Source organism: Simochromis diagramma, unplaced genomic scaffold (genome assembly GCF_900408965.1).
Source record: "Simochromis diagramma unplaced genomic scaffold, fSimDia1.1 OVJJ01000293.1, whole genome shotgun sequence".
NCBI lineage: Eukaryota > Metazoa > Chordata > Actinopteri > Cichliformes > Cichlidae > Simochromis > Simochromis diagramma.
This window is the reverse complement of record NW_024386801.1, coordinates 10,595,720-10,614,202: the sequence shown is the minus strand read 5'-3', so window position 1 is coordinate 10,614,202 and position 18,483 is coordinate 10,595,720. Positions and strand designations below refer to the sequence as shown.

The following is an 18,483-nucleotide window of genomic DNA, read 5'->3' as shown; positions in this document are numbered from 1 at the left end:
TATTATATTCTACAAAATTTAACCTAGCTCTTGATGCAGTGCATTTTATTTTGTTGTTGTTACATCTAGAACAGTTTTAAAGGAATTGAACTGAATATCTTCCCTTTGATAGAAAACAAGTGTTGGCATTACTGTATGCACTATCTACTAGCATCATTTCACATCCAAAATAAAAAGGCTGCTGCATCAGTGGCTCTTAATGAGCCCCTGGCACTGCTGAGCAGGATATTATCAGTGTGAAATACGCAGGCATGTGAAACGCTGCTTATGGCTCGTTAGATGTTTTTGATCTGTGACACATTAATCACCACGTCACTGCCATTATCAAAGAGGAAGTGAGGATCTGGCACTGACGGTTTCCTTGGAAACTGTCAAAAAGCAGACAGATCTAAATGACTCTTTCCATCTATTGCACAACTTGCATAACCAGAGTTGTTTAAACTTTTATTGCTGAGATCTGATTGCTGTTGTTAGATTCTGTATGTGCAGTACAGTATGTGTGAGGGAGTGTGTGTCCGCGTGTGCACATCTGCACGTGTACATGAATGTGTGTTAATGCGTCCCCCAGGGGGCAGCCGCCTACCCGGACAATGAAGACCAGCAACAGAGACTCAGAGAGGCAGCTGAAGGGCTACGTGTCGCCACTAACGCGGCGGCTCAGAACGCAATAAAGAAAAAAATAGTCAACAGGCTGGAGGTGAGTTAAAGGACTCAATGTGTCATCATTTTTTCTGTTGTCTGACCTTGATCAAAACATAAATCTTCTTCTTGTTTCACCTTACTGACAAAGGTGTGACCCAAACATCTCTTTCTGTTATTGTATAATACCTGCAAAAGAAAGATGGTGTAAAAATAAAAGGAGAAAGAAAACACTGAAAAAAAGGATGAAAATAACCATGTAGAAACAACTGCTGGGCAATTTATTATATTTGTATTATTTCTCTTTCCTATAGCACTGTGCTATAAGCCCCATTAGTGCTGTGAATGAGCCACCTAAGTGTAAAGATCTGTATTTAGCCCTTGGTATCAGTTTGCCTCTAATGACTTCCCGCTCTCTGCACAAGAACACACAGTGTAGTGTTCAGTTTTCTAGGCACATAAACTATGCATTACTGAGGGCTAGAATAAGCCTACTATCAGACATGCAGCATCTCAGTCATCCTTCTTGCATCAGATGTTCACACTAATGATGGTAATAGCATCCTCTATCGAGACAGCATGTAAACTGGGGAAGACCAGAATGTTGAGCATATCCAAGTGCATGTGACAAATGTAACAGATGACACTATGACCCTTACGACCCCTTAATTTATCCAGTTTTATACAGACAGCATGATGAGCATATCACTTTATGTATTCCACTGACAAGCCACAAGCTGAAGTGGCAGTGTAATAGGTGGGGTTTGTTTGTCTGTTTCTCTGCAAGATTATGCAAAAGCTACCAAGCCGAATTTCATGAAACTTGATTGAGTGGGTTAAGTTCAAAGGAAGAAGCCATTAAATTTTCTTTTGTATACTGATCACATTCTTTAAAATTGCAAAAGAAAAACAAGGGCACTTGATCGATCTATCTATCTATCTATTAGGGGTGCAATGATACTCGTATCGATATTGAACCGTTCGATACAGTGCTTTCGGTTCGGTACGCATATGTATTGAACAATACAAAATTTGTAATTTATTTTATCAACTTTCCTTCTGATGATGCTGTCTGTGTTGAGCGCTCAGTGAATCTGCGTTCGACTACTCCGCCTAGGCTGCACTGTCGAGCGCAGATCCACTGAGCGTTCAACACAGACAGCATTGTCAGAAGGAAGAGCACAGGGCAAGCTAGCAGACAGAAGTTAAGCTCTCCTTGCAACATGGCAAATTGAACCTCCCCCACCCTTATTCAGATCTGGCGTTTGGAATTATTTTGGTTTTCATGTGACGTATGACCCTGAAGGTAAGCGCGTCATGGACTAAAGTAAAACAGTATGTTGGATGTGCCACGCAATGCTCAATTACATGGGTGGGAACTAGTGTGTTAGCGCAGTTAGCTCGTTAACGTGTTGGCCGTCTAGCCCCATGCATGGGTCAATCAGGGGTAGCTCGTTAACGGAGATTTGCCGTGTTGTGGCGTTGACGTCATTTCAACGAGATTAACGCTGACAGCACTAGTGGGAACACAACGAATATGACTGCACATTTACGCCGACATCATCCTAGTGCAAAGACAAGTAGAAGCAGACAAAAACAACAAGCATGCATGCTACAAACTTTACCCGAGTCATTTAGACAGCCGTTAGCACATGATTCTCCTTATGGGGACCTGATATGTTTAATATTGTGGCGAGCTCAGACAAGGAGGAGACGGAGGTGTCGTTTGGTCTTGCTTCCCGTGAGCTAGCCAGGGAGCACAGCCGTTTATTGACATCTACAGAAGAACACTGCCGCTAGCTAACTGCTCAGCGCGGCAACCGCACAGCAACAACAACACACAGAGCGCCCTCTGACCCCGGAAGGACACACCGTCGCAGCGAGAGGGCGTCACCCGTCACTATGGCAACATAAACAAAACGTAACTGTACAAACAGAACCCCGAACAGCCCTGACCCGCTACATAGCCCCCACCTAAGGGGTCAGTCGTCCCCGACGACCCCATTGCCCCACACAAAGTCCTGCAAATGTCCAGGTGCCTTCTTTTGGCGCACCGGCCGGTCACGACCGGCGGGAGAAAAGTCAGAACATGGGGTGCCACCATCATCCCACTTCTGACACCAATGTGGTGAGCTCAGACAAGGAGGAGACGGAGGTGTCGTTTGGTCTTGCTTCCCGTGAGCTAGCCAGGGAGCACAGCCGTTTATTGACATCTGCAGAAGAACACTGTCGCTAGCTAACTGCTCAGCACGGCAACCGCACAGCAACAACAACAACAACACACAGGGCGCCCTCTGACCCCGGAAGGACACACTGTCGCAGCGAGAGGGCGTCACCCGTCACTATGGCAACATAAACAAAACATAACTGTACAAACAGAACCCCGAACAGCCCTGACCCGCTACAATATGCTGCTGAGAATATAGCCCAGAAGAAGCGTATAGTATAGCTTTTATTTTGGAAAGAGCCATTTCTCTGTAATAAACTCTCTTTTCCAAAGATGAGTGATTCCTCAATCAGATACAGGGCTTGCAAAATCGCTAGCACGACGCCCGGGGCTAGCGATTTTTCCAGTCGGGCTACCAAAATCTATCTCTGCCCTGCCTGTCGGGCTATTGTGGGAAGGAAAAATATATGTCAATGCTTTTGCATTCTTTCGGAATTAGAGCTGGGTAATTATGTCATTGGCATCGGTGAGCCACTGTCAATATGTGACATATTGAAATCGCGTTTGAATTTGCGCATGTTTTTTGCTTTCACTTTGCAAATGTCCAGGTGCCTTCTTTTGGCGCACCGGCCGGTCACGACCGGCGGGGGAAAAGTCACTCGGGTCAGAACATGGGATGCCACCATCATCCCACTTCTGACACCAATGTGGCGAGCTCAGACAAAGAGGAGACGGAGGTGTCGTTTGGTCTTGCTTCCCGTGAGCTAGCCAGGGAGCACAGCCGTTTATTGACATCTGCAGAAGAACACTGTCGCTAGCTAACTGCTCAGCACGGCAACCGCACAGCAACAACAACAACAACAACACACAGGGCGCCCTCTGACCCCGGAAGGACACACTGTCGCAGCGAGAGGGCGTCACCCGTCACTATGGCAACATAAACAAAACATAACTGTACAAACAGAACCCCGAACAGCCCTGACCCGCTACAATATGCTGCTGAGAATATAGCCCAGAAGAAGCGTATAGTATAGCTTTTATTTTGGAAAGAGCCATTTCTCTGTAATAAACTCTCTTTTCCAAAGATGAGTGATTCCTCAATCAGATACAGGGCTTGCAAAATCGCTAGCCCGACGTCCCGGGGCTAGCGATTTTGCATTCTTTCGGAATTGTAGCTGGGTAATTATGTCATTGGCATCGGTGAGCCACTGTCAATATGTGACATATTGAAATCGCGTTTGAATTTGCGCTTGTTTTTTGCTTTCACTTTGCAATCGCGCGAACTGTGTATAGAGAGCGACAGCACTGACTGGTGAGTGATGATAATTCGCGCACCAATTCCTCTGACATCGTCTTATCAATCGTTAGCTTACTATGCAAACATGACAAGTGAAATCTCCCGCAGCAAGCTTAAACATATGAGAGGTTGATCGCGCAGAGAATCGCTGACCGTTATGTGTGTGTGTGTGTGTAAAAGCAGCAGGGTATATATTTTAGTTCTGCTGAGCCAAATAAGACAGGTCAGGGTGAAGAAGTGACAGCCAAAGAAAAGCTTACCACAAAACGGAAAAGTTATGACAAATCAGACTATAAGGCAAAAAGAAAGTGCAGCTTTATGGTTTCATGGACAAAAGAATTTCTGTGGCTGCAATATGATGAGCTATATAACCAGGGCTGCACATAAGTGGTCCGCAGGTGCGCATTCGCTGTCAAAATAAAAAACGCGCACAAGATAACAAGTTGCAACGCGTGTTTGCATACATAAGATTTTCTGGAGGAGGACAGACATTTGTTTAAAACTCTTAAAGATGTCGAAGAAGCTCCTTTAAGCAATTACTTTGGTGTTCCTCCACCTCCAAAGAAATGTCAGAAGGAGTCCGAACCACAAAAGAAGCACGTATTCTCGGAAAAGTGGTTGCAGGAGGTGAGCTGGCTTCAAACAAATGATGAACGCACAGAGATGTGGTGCGGAATGTGCCGTGAAAATCCCACTCTAGCGGACTAAAACAGTGCTTTTTATATGGACGCAAACGCGCGTTGCAACTTCTTATCTGGTGCGCGTCTTTTATTTTGACAGCGAATACGCACATGCGGACCACTTATGTGCACCCGTGTAAATAACATAATGTTCTGCCGGGTGTGTTGTTGGTTTTCTCTCGATTTCTAAGTCGACAAGCGCCTTTGTTACTGAGACCAGTCATTTTAAGAAAGGCCCCATTAGAACCCATGAGAAATGCAAGAAATGCATTATTGCTCAGTCTGCAATATCTTTCCCAGAACAAACACCAATTGCAAATAACATACTAAAAATAAACCTGAAAAATCTGTTTAGAACAGCGCACTATGTTGCAAAGAGTGAACTACCACTGGCAAAATTTAGCAGTCTTTGCAAACTTCAAAAAGCAAATGGCCTAGATCTTGGTTCCACTTGCCTCTGACCCGTGACTTCAGTGGAAATTTCAAATTCAGGATCTGACACAGACTGATTCATGTCCTGCACAGTTCTTACAAGTTCATAGAAATTTCTGTTCAATTAGAACCAAGTATTTGAGTTGATGATTGTAATTTTTATACAATGTTGTAATTTGTTTTTCAACAATTTTTTGATTAATGTTTTGTTTCCTTTACAATATTATACTTTAATGTATAATATTGTAAAGGAAACAAAACAGGAAACAAAACATCAATCAAAAAATTGCTCTCTTTTTTATTCGGGCTACTTACATTTATTTTGAGCTACCAAAAACTGAAGAGTCCCTGCCCGAATTTTGAGAGCCCTGAGATATTTTTTTTTTAATTACTTTTGTTTCAGCAACATTAAATTTAAAAACTGTACTTTTGAGTTAAAATATATATTTATAACTTTAATAAATGACAAATTAAAAAGGCATGAACATTTTTTTTGTATCGAAAAAATATCGAACCGTGACACCAAAGAACCGAACCGTGAATTTTGTGTATCATTGCTCTCTCTCTCTCTCTCTCTCTTTCTTTCTTTCTTTCTTTCTTTCTTTAGGGTTACGTGAAGTATTTGCACCTCTGTGTAAATCCCACACAGAATTCAACCTTAATTTCTCTATATAACGATACCATGTGTTACGTATATCTTTCCATCAGTATCTCCTCACCCATTTAACAGCTTTGTTTTCAGTCCCGTCATTGCTTCAAACCCTGTCTTGTGTCTATGAATTAATGTAAGCCAGGCTATTTTTAGCTTTAGTTCTGGAAATGTGCCCAAGCGAAGGCAGTACTGATCACTTCATGAAATCATGACCGAGCAGCATAGTTCCATCCATTTCCCTCTTCTTCCAAAACCTTTTGGTTGTGACCCCTTTTAGTCTGATTAGAACTCTGTTGGAGTACAGAACATGACAGCATAATACTGCGCAGAGCAAAAGTGAACATTCCTCTTAGCCAAGCAGCACTCTCTTACTTACATTTTCTCCATTTGTGTCTTCTGAACAGATCGCTGCTAAGCAGGCAGCGGCTGCTGCTACACAGACCATCGCAGCTGCCCAAAACGCAGCTGCTTCCAACAAAAATACAGCCTCACACCAACAGTTAGTTCACAGCTGCAAGGTATGATCCTGTAATCTTTGTGATGTGCTCTTTTGTACTAATGTTATAGCCTGTATTTACATATAATACATGTTGTCACAGGGAGTGTCTTGTTTGGGAGCCTTGTTAGCACCTTTCTCAGTAAGTCATGATGGTGTGGCATATGAAGCAAACATTATGTGGTGTTTAATTTCAGATGGTAGCAGATAGTATTCCCCAGTTGGTGCAGGGAATGAGGAGCAGCCAAGCCCAGCCTGAGGAGCTGGGCCCCCAACTCGCCCTCATCATGGCCAGCCAGAGCTTCTTACAGGTTTGTATTTCACCTTGACACAGTGAGTGACTGTAACCCTCTATCAAAGGAATCTCATTTCTTGATGTGTTTCTATTACTGTCTCTCAGCCTGGGAGTAAGATGGTGGCGTCTGCAAAGTCAGCAGTTCCAACAGTGGCCGAACAAGCTGCTGCTATGCAACTGGGCCAGTGTGCCAAGAATTTAGCTACCTGCCTGGCGGAGCTCCGGACTGCCACGCAGAAGGTATCCTTACATAACGCCGTGAGCATGATTCTTTTCACTGATGCAGGGCCATCAGTGAAAAGATTCACTGTCCAATTAGAGTCTAATTCTGTGATCTCACATCACACATTTACATGCAGGATTGCATCTTGTCTGCTGCGTATGGTTTGTGTTTAAGTAACAGCTATGTCTGTGGGGTTTTTTTTTACTTTTTTTTTTTTTTTTTTTTAAAGGCACATGAAGCTTGTGGCCCTCTGGAGATTGACTTAGCCCTCAAAACTGTACAGACACTCAAGAGTGAACTTCAGGATGCCAAGATGTCTGTCATCGATGGCCAACTCAAACCACTTCCTGGAGAAACGGTCAGTAAATAGAAACAATTACAGTTTCTCAAGGAAACATTAGGCTAGAGATAGCTGCTGTGTAGAGATACCAAAATGCTAAAGAAATCTTAGCCATGAGGCAAATGAGTTATTTATGTGTTCTGTCGCTTATACAGCTGGAAAAATGCGCTCAGGATTTGGGAAGTACGTCTAAGACTGTGGGTTCTTCCATGGCCCAGTTGCTGACATGCGCTGCACAAGGCAATGAACATTACACAGGTAGTGTATTTTATACACGAGTGGGGCTGAGAAGTTTGAGCAGCCATTTAGATACATATGGAATACTGCCTGTGACTTTTATTTAAAAGGAATTCTCAAAATTGTGCCGAGTGTCAGTCTTGAGGATAAACCAAGCTAAAGATGTTATTTTATTTGTGCTGTCATTACCGCCTTGAACCGAACCCCGGGAATCCAACATGGCTTCACTGCTTTGCCGTCAGTTTTGGCTCAAACAGGGATCTCAGTGGAATTGAGATGAAGACGGATAAAGAATAACATTTATAACAATGAGTGCTCCGAGGCAGTATTTCATGCTGTGGCCCAGGGTGCTGCTCTCTACTCATTAATCTTTTTTTTTCACTGGATTTAACATTCCATCAGCAAATGGCTCCACTCTGCTGGTTAATGCAATTTGATGCAATTTGCAGCCTTTTCTTTTTTTTCCCGGTTCTATGTGTAATAAGTTGAGGGGACCTCCAGTGTGAGGCTTTATTTATCATATTAAGTGATTTATTTAAACAATGATGGTATTTGAGTATAATGATTTTTTTCTTTTTTTCACAGTGTGGTGCTGCTAAATCCTGCTTGTTGACTTGCACAATGTCATTACAGTTTTAGTAAAGACAAGAAATACACATAGCTCTCAGTTAGTACTGCTTAAACACGGCTGCTGAAATGCGACACTGGAATTAATGTATTTGCTAAATCGTCACTCATTTTTCACAGGTGTTGCTGCTAGGGAAACAGCACAGGCTCTGAGGACATTAGCTCAAGCCGCTCGAGGTGTGGCAGCCAGCACCAAGGAGCCTCAGGCTGCAGCTGCCATGCTGGACTCAGCCCAGTGTGTGATGGAGGGCTCAGCCATGCTCATCCATGAAGCACATCAGGCCCTGGTTCATCCTGGTGATGCTGAGAGTCAGCAGAGACTGGCACAGGTAGCATACCACTTATTAGCATATAGATAGATAGATAGATAGATAGATAGATAGATAGATCTGATAGACTGATTGATTGAGGAGCACTGATGGCCCCTGTCTCCCTCATCTACTGATTTGTAAAGATTTTCCCATTACAGTCGTCCCCTCTACTAAGTGTTGCTCTTTTTTTTCCTGTCTGCTATGCATTTCTCGGCTGGTTTCCCTCTCTCAGGAGAGGTTTTGCTGGAGTAAAACTGTTCATTCTCCTGCAGCCCTTCAGGGGATAAACATATTGTTTGGCATATATCTGTGACAGCAGCATAAATTAGTGACACGGATTATTGTGCACTGCTGTGAGCCCAATTTGCATTTGAGATATTTCTCCACATATAGCTTTGCTCTGGGGCTTTGTTGTGTAGCACATTTTTAGAATGACTAATGACGGACCATTGACAGATGTTGTACTGTGTTGCAGGTGGCCAAAGCTGTTTCGCACTCCCTTAATAATTGTGTGAATTGCCTGCCAGGCCAGAAGGATGTTGACATGGCCCTCAGGAGCATAGGCGAGGCCAGCAAGAAGCTACTAGTGGACTTTGTGAGTGTTGCTTAAGCTTTTTCTTAGGGATTTCTTGCCTTTTATGTTTGCATAATGACATGAGAGTATTTATATATCGACCCTTTATCCCCAAACAGAATATTTCCTTTTGCCTGCAGTTTTAATATTCCAAAGTGTGGCCTAATGTGCATGTCTTGTCTTTGAAGCTCCCTCCCTGCAGTAAGACATTCCAAGAGGCCCAGTCTGATCTGAACCACACAGCAGCTGAACTCAACCACTCCGCAGGCGAGGTCGTCCACTCCTCTCGTGGAAGAAGCAGCCAGCTGGCTGCAGCCTCAGGGAAGTTTAGCCAAGACTTTGATGAGTTCCTGGATGCTGGCATTGAGATGGCAGGACACACCCAGGTAGGTTTCATGACCATACAAAGACTTCACGCTCCAGTGACACAGTTTAATAGTGATCCAGTGCCAGCAGTTCATTTAAAGCTTTTATCAGGTAAACTCAAAAGCTTCAAATGCAGAGTGCATCTTTGCATTACTTTACTAACCAAAAGCTATTGCATTCAGTTAGTCACGCTAATTCCTCCAAAGAGCTCTAAAGTATTCAGATGCTTTGTGTGATGTTCTTGTTCTGAATATTTTGCTCATTCATTCAAAATTCTAAATATCAGACACTGAAGAGGATGTACACTAGTACACATGGGAATTTTATCTCATGTGTCCTGAAGATACTCCCACAGCTTGGACTGGTTTGTAGGTCCTGACTCCTGTCTAAGTAGAATACTATCAAACTGATTGCTCACTCTCCATGGTAAACAGAATAAAGGCGAACTAGGTATGTTGCATAATTTGGGGTTACATGTTGAGTTCGTTCTTTACCTTTTATAGGAGCAAATTAGCTCCAATGAAGTGGTGTCCACTACATATGAAAAGTAAAGGGACTACCTTTCTTGTTCAAGACTGTTTTTAACCTGTACTAATCCCTTACTTTACAACAGCTATCGCATTTCTTCAACATGTCTGCATGGAACTAAACACCTCAGATGTTTATTTTGTTTGTCCACGACTTTTTTTTTTTTTTCAGATTCCCCTGATAACGTTTGTGTTTTTCTGCCACAAATGGCTCATTTTAGTGTATAGTCTCAGATATAAGCTTTTTCTTTGTAACCATGCCTTCAAGGCCAGCATCTTGGAATCACCTCTTCACTTTTGGCGCTGAAATAGATTTTTGTGGGTACCGTTTAATGAAGCTGCCAGTTGAGGACCCATGAGGTGTCGGTTTCAAAGTCTAGAGACTCTGATTAACTTGTCCCCTTGTTCTTTTCTACACCGGAGGCTCCTGCTTCTCTTTTATTCTGGTTAGAGCCGGTTTGTGCTGTTCTGTGAAAGGAGGCGCGCGCACCGTTGTTGGAAATCTTTCCCACATGAAATAGCCTAAATGTCTTGGAACAAGAATACTTTGAGTTTCAGGAGAAAATTCAATTTTGTGGGGAATTTATGAGACTAAAGTCAAACCCACAAAGGCTCATATAACTAAGTGCATTACTTCTTTAATCAGAACAGCAGTTTTTAGCCGTGACAACAAAAATTAGAGTTAGGCTTTTTGATATAATAAACTTGGAACACAATAATATTGCATACAAATTATTAATCGATAATTGTCACTTATACACACAATATTAATTTGACTAAAAAAACAAACATTACATAAATTTGACAATCAAAGACTCAAAAATACCTGTTATGTGACAAAAGAGGATAGCCATTACTGTAAAGTAGAACACTCTAACCAATACTGTTTAATAATTGTAACACAACATTTAATACAGATTTGAAACCATCAAAAACAAAATTCACCTGAATTTTTCTTCTTCCTTGCATGTGCAGAGTAAGGATGACCAGATCCAAGTCATCGGTAATCTGAAGAACATCTCCATGGCATCCAGTAAGCTGCTACTGGCTGCCAAGTCTCTGTCTGTGGATCCAGGTGCAGCCAATGCTAAGAATCTCCTAGCTGTGGCAGCAAGGTGCGATAAAACGCAAGCAGTACCTGAAATGTGTCAGATTTTCTGAATGCTATGTTGTATTTGCCAGTGAGGTGAACAGCTCAGTAGTATATATCATGTGAATCCTGGCTCAAGATCTGTAGCAAGTAATGATAGCTATAGAAAACAGCTTCTTACTACATCTGTATGCCGCTCCTACAGCGTGTCTGTTCGGCATTGCTAGGGGGAGTACGTATCCTCCCCTTAGTGGAGAGAAGCCAAGCAGCTGGTCCCGCAGGGCTTTAGGCCTGACTGACTTCTCTCTGTCTAATTAGGAAGATGGAAGCCTTGGCTTGAGCCTGTCTGTGCTCAGCAAGGCTGAACACAAACTCGAGACAATCTCGGCACTCCTGTGAGCTGTGTTATCCAATCGCAGCGAGAAGCCGGCAGTGCCGTGCTTGAATAGGGGGGCTAAAAGCATGTGTGAGTGAAGCCAGCCTGTGCGTGCATGCAGAGGACACATGTGAGAGCTAAAGAGGCTGTGTGGCTGCCTGTGTGTTTCAGGGCGGTGACAGAGAGTATTAACCAGCTGATAACGCTCTGTACACAGCAAGCAGCAGGACAAAAGGAGTGTGACAACGCCTTGAGGGAGTTGGAGGTAGCTTTCCTCACATACAGGATACCACACAGAGGTTTTCTGGTTTCTATGCATGCCTGTATTTCATGTTTTTTAAATAAAGTTCATGAGTTTTGTATTTTTTTTCTCATGGTTTCCCACTATTTTCCATTAGATTCCTCCTATATAGCCATGTTTTATAGCTGGATAATACATTCAGAACAATAGTAGAGTAGCTGCATTAGCAACACTAATATAACAGGAGCATTTTTACATTCTGAAGCCTACCGATGATTATACTATGAATAGTTTTAAATGATATTAATATTGTTCATTTAAGGCCTTGATTATGATGATTTATCTCTGCACAGATCAATTTATAATTATAATGTTAGCCTCAGGTCTGAATTAAGTAGCTGATAAATTTCCAAGGATATCAACGTAGAAATGCAATATTGTAGTTTAAGTTGTTGTGTCTCCGTCTGTATTCAGGCTGTCAGAGGTCTGCTGGATAACCCCAGTGAGCCCGTCAACGAGCTCTCCTACTTTGATTGCATCGAGAGCGTCATGGAGAACTCAAAAGTACAGGCGTATAAAATAACCGAGTGCACTATGTACACTAACTGTCAAATATTTTACATGGTAGGCAGCTGAAGAGCTAATTTGTCCACATTTTCTCCATTTTCATGTGCCTCAGGTCCTAGGGGAGTCAATGGCAGGCATTTCTCAGCACTGTAAGACAGGTGATGTGGTGGCCTTTGGGGAGAGCGTGGGCTTGGCGTCCAAAGCTCTGTGTGGGCTGACAGAGGCTGCAGGACAGGTGAGATCACAGCGCCATACTAACTCGCTCTGACTTACCCTGCTTCTGCGCTCGCCTTCCCTTTTTCTCTTTATTTTTAGATACCTAGAATTAAACACACACTTTGTTTAAAAAAGCAAATTGCTATCAATTTTTAAGGTTGACATAGCCCAAGACATACGGCGTAAAAGGAAATTGAGACATCTTCACAAGGTGGAAATCACTTTCACGCATGAACTGCTGCCCTGAACCCTTCTAGTCGATACCCAACAGAGGTGCAAATATCTGACATACTCAGAACAGACATTAAACAATCTTCACCCTGCCAGCTGACTAGTACCAACTTTGTGTGATGTCCTATTGGATCGATCTGCACCAGTCTAAGAACAGTGGAGGTATTAGCCTTGTGAATCAACAGCTATGAATGATGTAACGGATCTCTTCCTTGGCCTTGCACTGCTGGGTTTTCCCCTGGTTGTCCTTCTGTGTTGTCTTGCAGGTTCCTAGTAGGTGGGGTTAATTAGTACAACTGGGAGCACTTGGCCGGGATCATTTAAGATCTGGCTTTCTTAGCTTTTGCTCCCTCTTTATTAACTGAGCTTCAGCCTGGTTATTTAAGGTTTTACCCCATACAGAATCACACATCTAACATTTGATCACTACTTGAAATGCAGAGGAGTGGGGTCATCTTCTTGTGTGTTCCACAGAAAATGTCAGATGATTGTGGGACATCCAGTCCTTTCTGTTGTGCTCTGTTGGTGGCCACACAGAGTCATTGTCTTTGTTGTTTTGTGTGGGTTTTGGGTTGTTTTGGGTTTTGGTGTGAAGCTCTTGTCCACTCAGTCATAGATATAGGCACTCGCATTGTTGTTGGCGTAGAGAATTTCAGTGTTTGTGCAGGTTCTCTTGATGGTTTTCATGGACCATGGTTGTTCAACATTTATCAGCTCTTGGTGTCCCAACCACAGACTCATAAGATGTGGACCCCATTCCTATGGAGTGGGTGTAGCAGCCTTGGCCACGGCCTGCTCTGTATTCCCCTTTGTGTCCCTTTGTGTTTGGGGGGTATCCAGTGTAACTGGGAGCACATAACACGCTTTTGTTTTCTACTCCACAGGCCTCTTATCTTGTAGGCGTTTCTGATCCCAGTAGTCAATCAGGCCACGAGGGGCTGGTAGATCCCATTCAGTTTGCACGAGCCCACCAAGCTATACAGATGGCTTGTCAGAACTTAGTGGATCCTGCCAGCAGTCCCTCACAGGTAAGATCCATTAAAGGCTGCAGAACATTAGTCCCCTGGCATATGGAGACTGAGTAGTCTTTAATAACTTGCTGTTAATTCTGTCATATCTCTTTAATTAAATACAGTTTTTAAGAATAAACCTGACCTCTGTGTTTAAAGAATCAATGCCCCCATGCCTTACCTAATTTTATTTTATACAGCTGTTCCTCTTTGTTAATGGTTTTGGTTCATTTGTTCATAAGGTCTTGTCTGCAGCAACAATTGTAGCCAAGCACACCTCGGCTCTCTGTAACGCCTGTCGCCTGGCCTCTTCTAAAACTTCCAACCCAGTGGCTAGGAGACAGTTTGTCCAGTCAGCCAAAGAGGTGGCCAACACCACAGCCAACCTCGTCAAAACCATCAAGGTCAACTCTCCAACTGATCAAAACGTTGAGTGTAAATTTGTTACAGATATCTTTTTCGTCAAGTGAGAAGATACAGATGTGTGTATAAGTAGTTACACACTTACAAAAACAGCCAAATGAACAAATATTCATGACTGTCTTATTTCAGGCCTTGGATGGGGATTTTTCCGAAGAGAATAGAAACAGGTGCCGCGTTGCTACAGCCCCGTTCCTCGAGGCTGTGGAAAACCTGACGACCTTTGCCAACAACCCTGATTTTGCAAGCATTCCAGCTCAGATCAGCAATGAGGTATTCGTTCAGTTGATGCTTGTTTATAATGCTCCTTTAAAATGTCCTTCACCTTTTCTAGTTAAATGACGGAAAGTTAATAAAAATCTTTTCAACAACACAAATGAGATCTGTGACTGTTTTTTTTTTTTTTTAGGAGCAGTGAAAATGTTCAGTTCATCCTACAGAAGATATTGCGCTTTTCATTGAGATTAAATGAGTGTTTGTGACTTGTGTATTCAGTTTGCTTAAAAACTGCCTTTTATTTGAGCCAACAAGCAAAGGTTTGTGCTGTGAGCAGGAGAGGAAATTGAATTGAGGTCCTTTTGTTATTGTCAAGGAAAGGCTCAAAAAGAAGGATGTATTTTTTGTTCAATCTAAGTGCAATAGTTTGCGCATAGTCCTCTAAAAGCTTTATGGCTGTAATCTGTTGGAGGGCAGTGTTTAACGGCACTTTCTCTTAGCACAGCTGCTCTAATCTTCAGCTTGTTAATCTAATTGTCAAGGGGGGGGGGGTTGCTCGTATCATAAAGACTGAAGGTGTTTCTTCGTGAGTCTGTGTAAAGCTGCCTGTCTAATCTCATCCCTCCCTTTGATTGCACCTTTGATCTCGCTCAGGTAGTCAAGGAATATTAACAACTGTCAGACCAGTATAGCTAGCTCTTCACTGTCGAGCTGTTACCTGGGCTGTTGTTTCTCCTACACTAATCTTTTCATTTCCACAGGGCTCAGCAGCACAGGAGCCCATTGTGCGTTCAGCCCGCTCCATGCTCGATAGCTCCACTTACCTTCTAGAAACAGCCCGTTCACTGGTCCTTAACCCCAAAGATCCCCCCACCTGGTCCATACTAGCCGGCCACTCCAGGACAGTTTCTGACTCCATCAAGAGTCTCATCACCTCTATTAGGTTTGTATTAATTCCGCCTGTGATCATATCTGTCTCTGCAGCCATGTCTTCAAAGTTTAGAAAGGTTTCCTTGCAGTGAGAGAAAATAAATTCTCATATTGGAGGACTTTTTTGTGACATCTTTTCAGCTAAGCAGGAAATTGCTGCATTAGTTTATAGCTACTGAGTTCCCCACTGCTTAGTAATAGATTAGCGAACGGTGGGGCTCGCTACGGTGGATCTGAAACACATTTCATTATGTGGTGTCCTACCAGCTCTCACAGCAACTAAGACCTACAATTAACAGACATTAACATTTAACCTTGACTGTCAGTATTTTTCGAGTATTCAAGCATTTGGAGGAAACGTGTTGCCACTTTCTCTCGGGAGCTGAATGAAAAATGATGGCGTTCTCATGCCTGCATAACAAAAATGAGTTTCAAGCCAGTGGCTGATTAGCTAGGCAGACCATTGTGACTATGTGCTGATTGCCTGGTAAAGCCCATGGTAATAATATGACTGCAAGATTACAGATTGCATTACAGATTCATTTGTGAGCTTTAGGGCTTTAGGTGAATATATATTTTTTTCATTTTTTGATCTTTATTTTTTTAACCAAGCAAGCTTCTTTTCCTTGTTTTCACTGTTTATATTTATCTAAGCTGATCTGCTATGGGTAGATATGAGCATCATTTTTCTTACAACTCAAATCTCCAGATTTTCTTATTATATATTTATTTGCACATTAAGGTGGAGACATTTGTCTCTTTTTTTCCCATTATTTCTGGTGACAGGGACAAGGCACCGGGACAGAGGGAGTGTGATTACTCCATTGATAACATCAATAAGTGTATCCGGGACATTGAGCAAGCTTCACTAGCAGCGGTTGGCCAGACCCTACCCTGCAGAGATGATATCTCCATGGAAGTGAGTTCAAATCCCCCATCAGCTGTATCCTGTGTGAGAGGGAAGAGGAACTTAATGAGATCTGTAGTCTTTCTGTTGAGACTTTTACTGCAATTCTCTGCTGTTGTAACTCACCAGGCACTCCAGGAGCAGCTGACATCCTCGGTACAGGAGATTGGTCATCTCATTGATCCAGTCTTTACAGCTGCCCGAGGCGAAGCTGCCCAACTAGGACACAAGGTGCTAGTCTGACAGTGTATCTCTTCATTCCCTCTGAATTTAGGAGGCAAACACACAGTTTTGTATGTTTTGGTTCAACTTTTCTCTGACTACTGTCCTAAATGCTTTGTCTCAGGTAACCCAGCTGGCCAGTTACTTTGAGCCACTCATTATGGCATCGGTGGGCCTGGCCTCTAAGCTGCATGACCACCAGCAGCAGATGACCATCCTGGACCAGACCAAGACGCTTGCTGAGTCCGCCCTGCAGATGCTTTATGCTGCCAAGGAAGGCGGGGGAAACCCAAAGGTAGTGCACAGAGTCAATTTTACTATTCGTGTCGATGCTGTGTTTTGCCTGACTTCAGAGATGAGCTGTAATGGAATGGAAAACAACGAGTTTCAAAAATAATGGAACATCTTTGTCCATCGTTGTCAGTCCATTCATTGTTGCACATTAATGAATCCCTTCTTTCACAGTTTCTCTAATTCTTTCAGCTATAAACCATTTGTATTATCAAACTGAGCAGAACAAAGCCTCAGGAGTTCTTTTTAAGTTTTTATATTAGTGCTGGAATTGATTTTAAGATTTAAGTGATTTTTTTTAAACCTGTTCATTGCACAACTTCTAATCCCATTCTGAAATGATTGTGCTTTTACTCAAACTCTGCTGCCATCATTACAGCCATAAAACATTGAAATGAGCTCCTTAGAAGCTTTTTTTTCCTTATCAGATTATCTGACTACCCCAGGCTTTTATAATTTTATTTTTATGGCTACATTCTGAGATATAGATTTACTATTGTACAAACTAGACTAAGTTTGAATTATTAGCCAGCAGGGATGATATCTGTTCTTAAATCAGAAAGGAACCAGCCTGGTGACACGTCCTCTAGTTGGACACTGAGTTCTTACTAGCTTGAGGTGCACTGTAGAGCTGTTGTCAAGCTGATGAATTACCTCCTGGCTAAACCGAGATGGCGTCACAGTAACGTTAATCAGCTGCCCGTGTCCTCAGGCATCCCACACACACGATGCCATCAATGAAGCAGCCCAGCTGATGAAGGAGGCTGTTGACGACATCATGGTGACTCTGAATGAGGCAGCGAGCGAGGGCGGCATGGTTGGGGGTATGGTAGAGTCCATCGCTGAGGCTATGGGCAGGGTGAGTAAAGATTGTTGTTGTCATTCAGTTTCAAGAGAATGTTTCTTGGGTACTTTGAGTGGATTTCAAGTTGCCACTTGACCCCCGACTTGTCTGAAAGCAGAATGAGCTTTCTCTCAAAGCCACAGTGGGTGTTCTGAAAGAGTGTGCTTGTCTATGACTCTTATTAGTCCAGAAGATGGCACGTTTTAAAATCCACAGCCCACTGGTGATGTTAGTTTTCAGTCATATTGCTAGAGGACATGTGTGTTGACAGTCTAGTTAGTAACTGACAGCGACATGTGCAAACTCAGATGTAAAGCACTTGGCCCAGTTCAGCAAACACCTATTTTTTCCCTTCTTGTGCCTTTTACACTTTTAATTAGAATGTGCATGTTATCTAGAAAATGGAATATCCTTGAAGAACACAAAGTGGAAACGGCTTAATAAATGTATACATTTAAAAAAATATATCATTTGACACGTAACTGTGAAACAAATGGGGTTGTATCTGCTTCAGGGGAAAAAAATAAGGTTGGAATTAGCAAATTCAGCACAGCACTTTTAATCTATGAATTGTAGACTTTTGTAGGAATTGTAGGAAATTTCATATGTATCCTTCACATGTGTAGTAAAGAATAAAAATTGTATACTGTTTTGGTGTAATCTGACATCCAGGACATTACAAGTATTTTGTCTATCTAAGATTTATTGACTTTGTCAATGCACTGCAACCAACATATTTACTAATTCACTGGACATTCTCCAGCTGAAAAAATAAAACACTCAGCGCTCTCTCTTTGGACTCAGAGCACAAATGCATCTGAAAAAGGCAGATAGCATATCATCCTTACATATTTAATGATCAGCCTGATCTGTCTGGTGTGCAAAAATTTTCCATTTCTTTCTGGAACCTGCATCAATGGACAAAGCAAGATACACTTAAAGGATTTTCAAATGATGCAGAATAAAACTAACTCTGTATTGTTCATTATTAAGCGTGTTCATTCGAAATTAGGTTATTGATTTTTCTAATTCATATTTGTGAATATTTGTTTATGTATA

The 18,483-nt window shown here is 42.4% G+C and overlaps 1 protein-coding gene across 5 annotated transcripts in view; it reads left to right on the top strand.

The window, feature by feature from the left end:
* Positions 1-18,483, top strand: part of tln2b (talin 2b) — a 91,501-nt gene that overhangs the window by 57,611 nt on the left and 15,407 nt on the right. For 3 of the 5 annotated variants that reach the window (XM_040025734.1, XM_040025733.1, XM_040025735.1), the window contains exons 21-41: positions 569-697; positions 6,272-6,385; positions 6,561-6,674; positions 6,764-6,898; positions 7,111-7,239; positions 7,377-7,479; positions 8,206-8,414; positions 8,872-8,991; positions 9,159-9,356; positions 10,839-10,978; positions 11,501-11,594; positions 12,045-12,134; positions 12,250-12,372; positions 13,469-13,612; positions 13,837-14,022; positions 14,147-14,287; positions 14,992-15,173; positions 15,947-16,079; positions 16,197-16,298; positions 16,414-16,584; positions 17,293-17,439. In XM_040025734.1, coding sequence (XP_039881668.1) covers positions 569-697; positions 6,272-6,385; positions 6,561-6,674; positions 6,764-6,898; positions 7,111-7,239; positions 7,377-7,479; positions 8,206-8,414; positions 8,872-8,991; positions 9,159-9,356; positions 10,839-10,978; positions 11,501-11,594; positions 12,045-12,134; positions 12,250-12,372; positions 13,469-13,612; positions 13,837-14,022; positions 14,147-14,287; positions 14,992-15,173; positions 15,947-16,079; positions 16,197-16,298; positions 16,414-16,584; positions 17,293-17,439 — 2,904 coding nt within the window. The remainder of the gene's footprint in view (positions 1-568; positions 698-6,271; positions 6,386-6,560; positions 6,675-6,763; positions 6,899-7,110; positions 7,240-7,376; positions 7,480-8,205; positions 8,415-8,871; positions 8,992-9,158; positions 9,357-10,838; positions 10,979-11,500; positions 11,595-12,044; positions 12,135-12,249; positions 12,373-13,468; positions 13,613-13,836; positions 14,023-14,146; positions 14,288-14,991; positions 15,174-15,946; positions 16,080-16,196; positions 16,299-16,413; positions 16,585-17,292; positions 17,440-18,483) is intronic. The other 2 variants (XM_040025736.1, XM_040025737.1) reach the window with 1 other exon arrangement.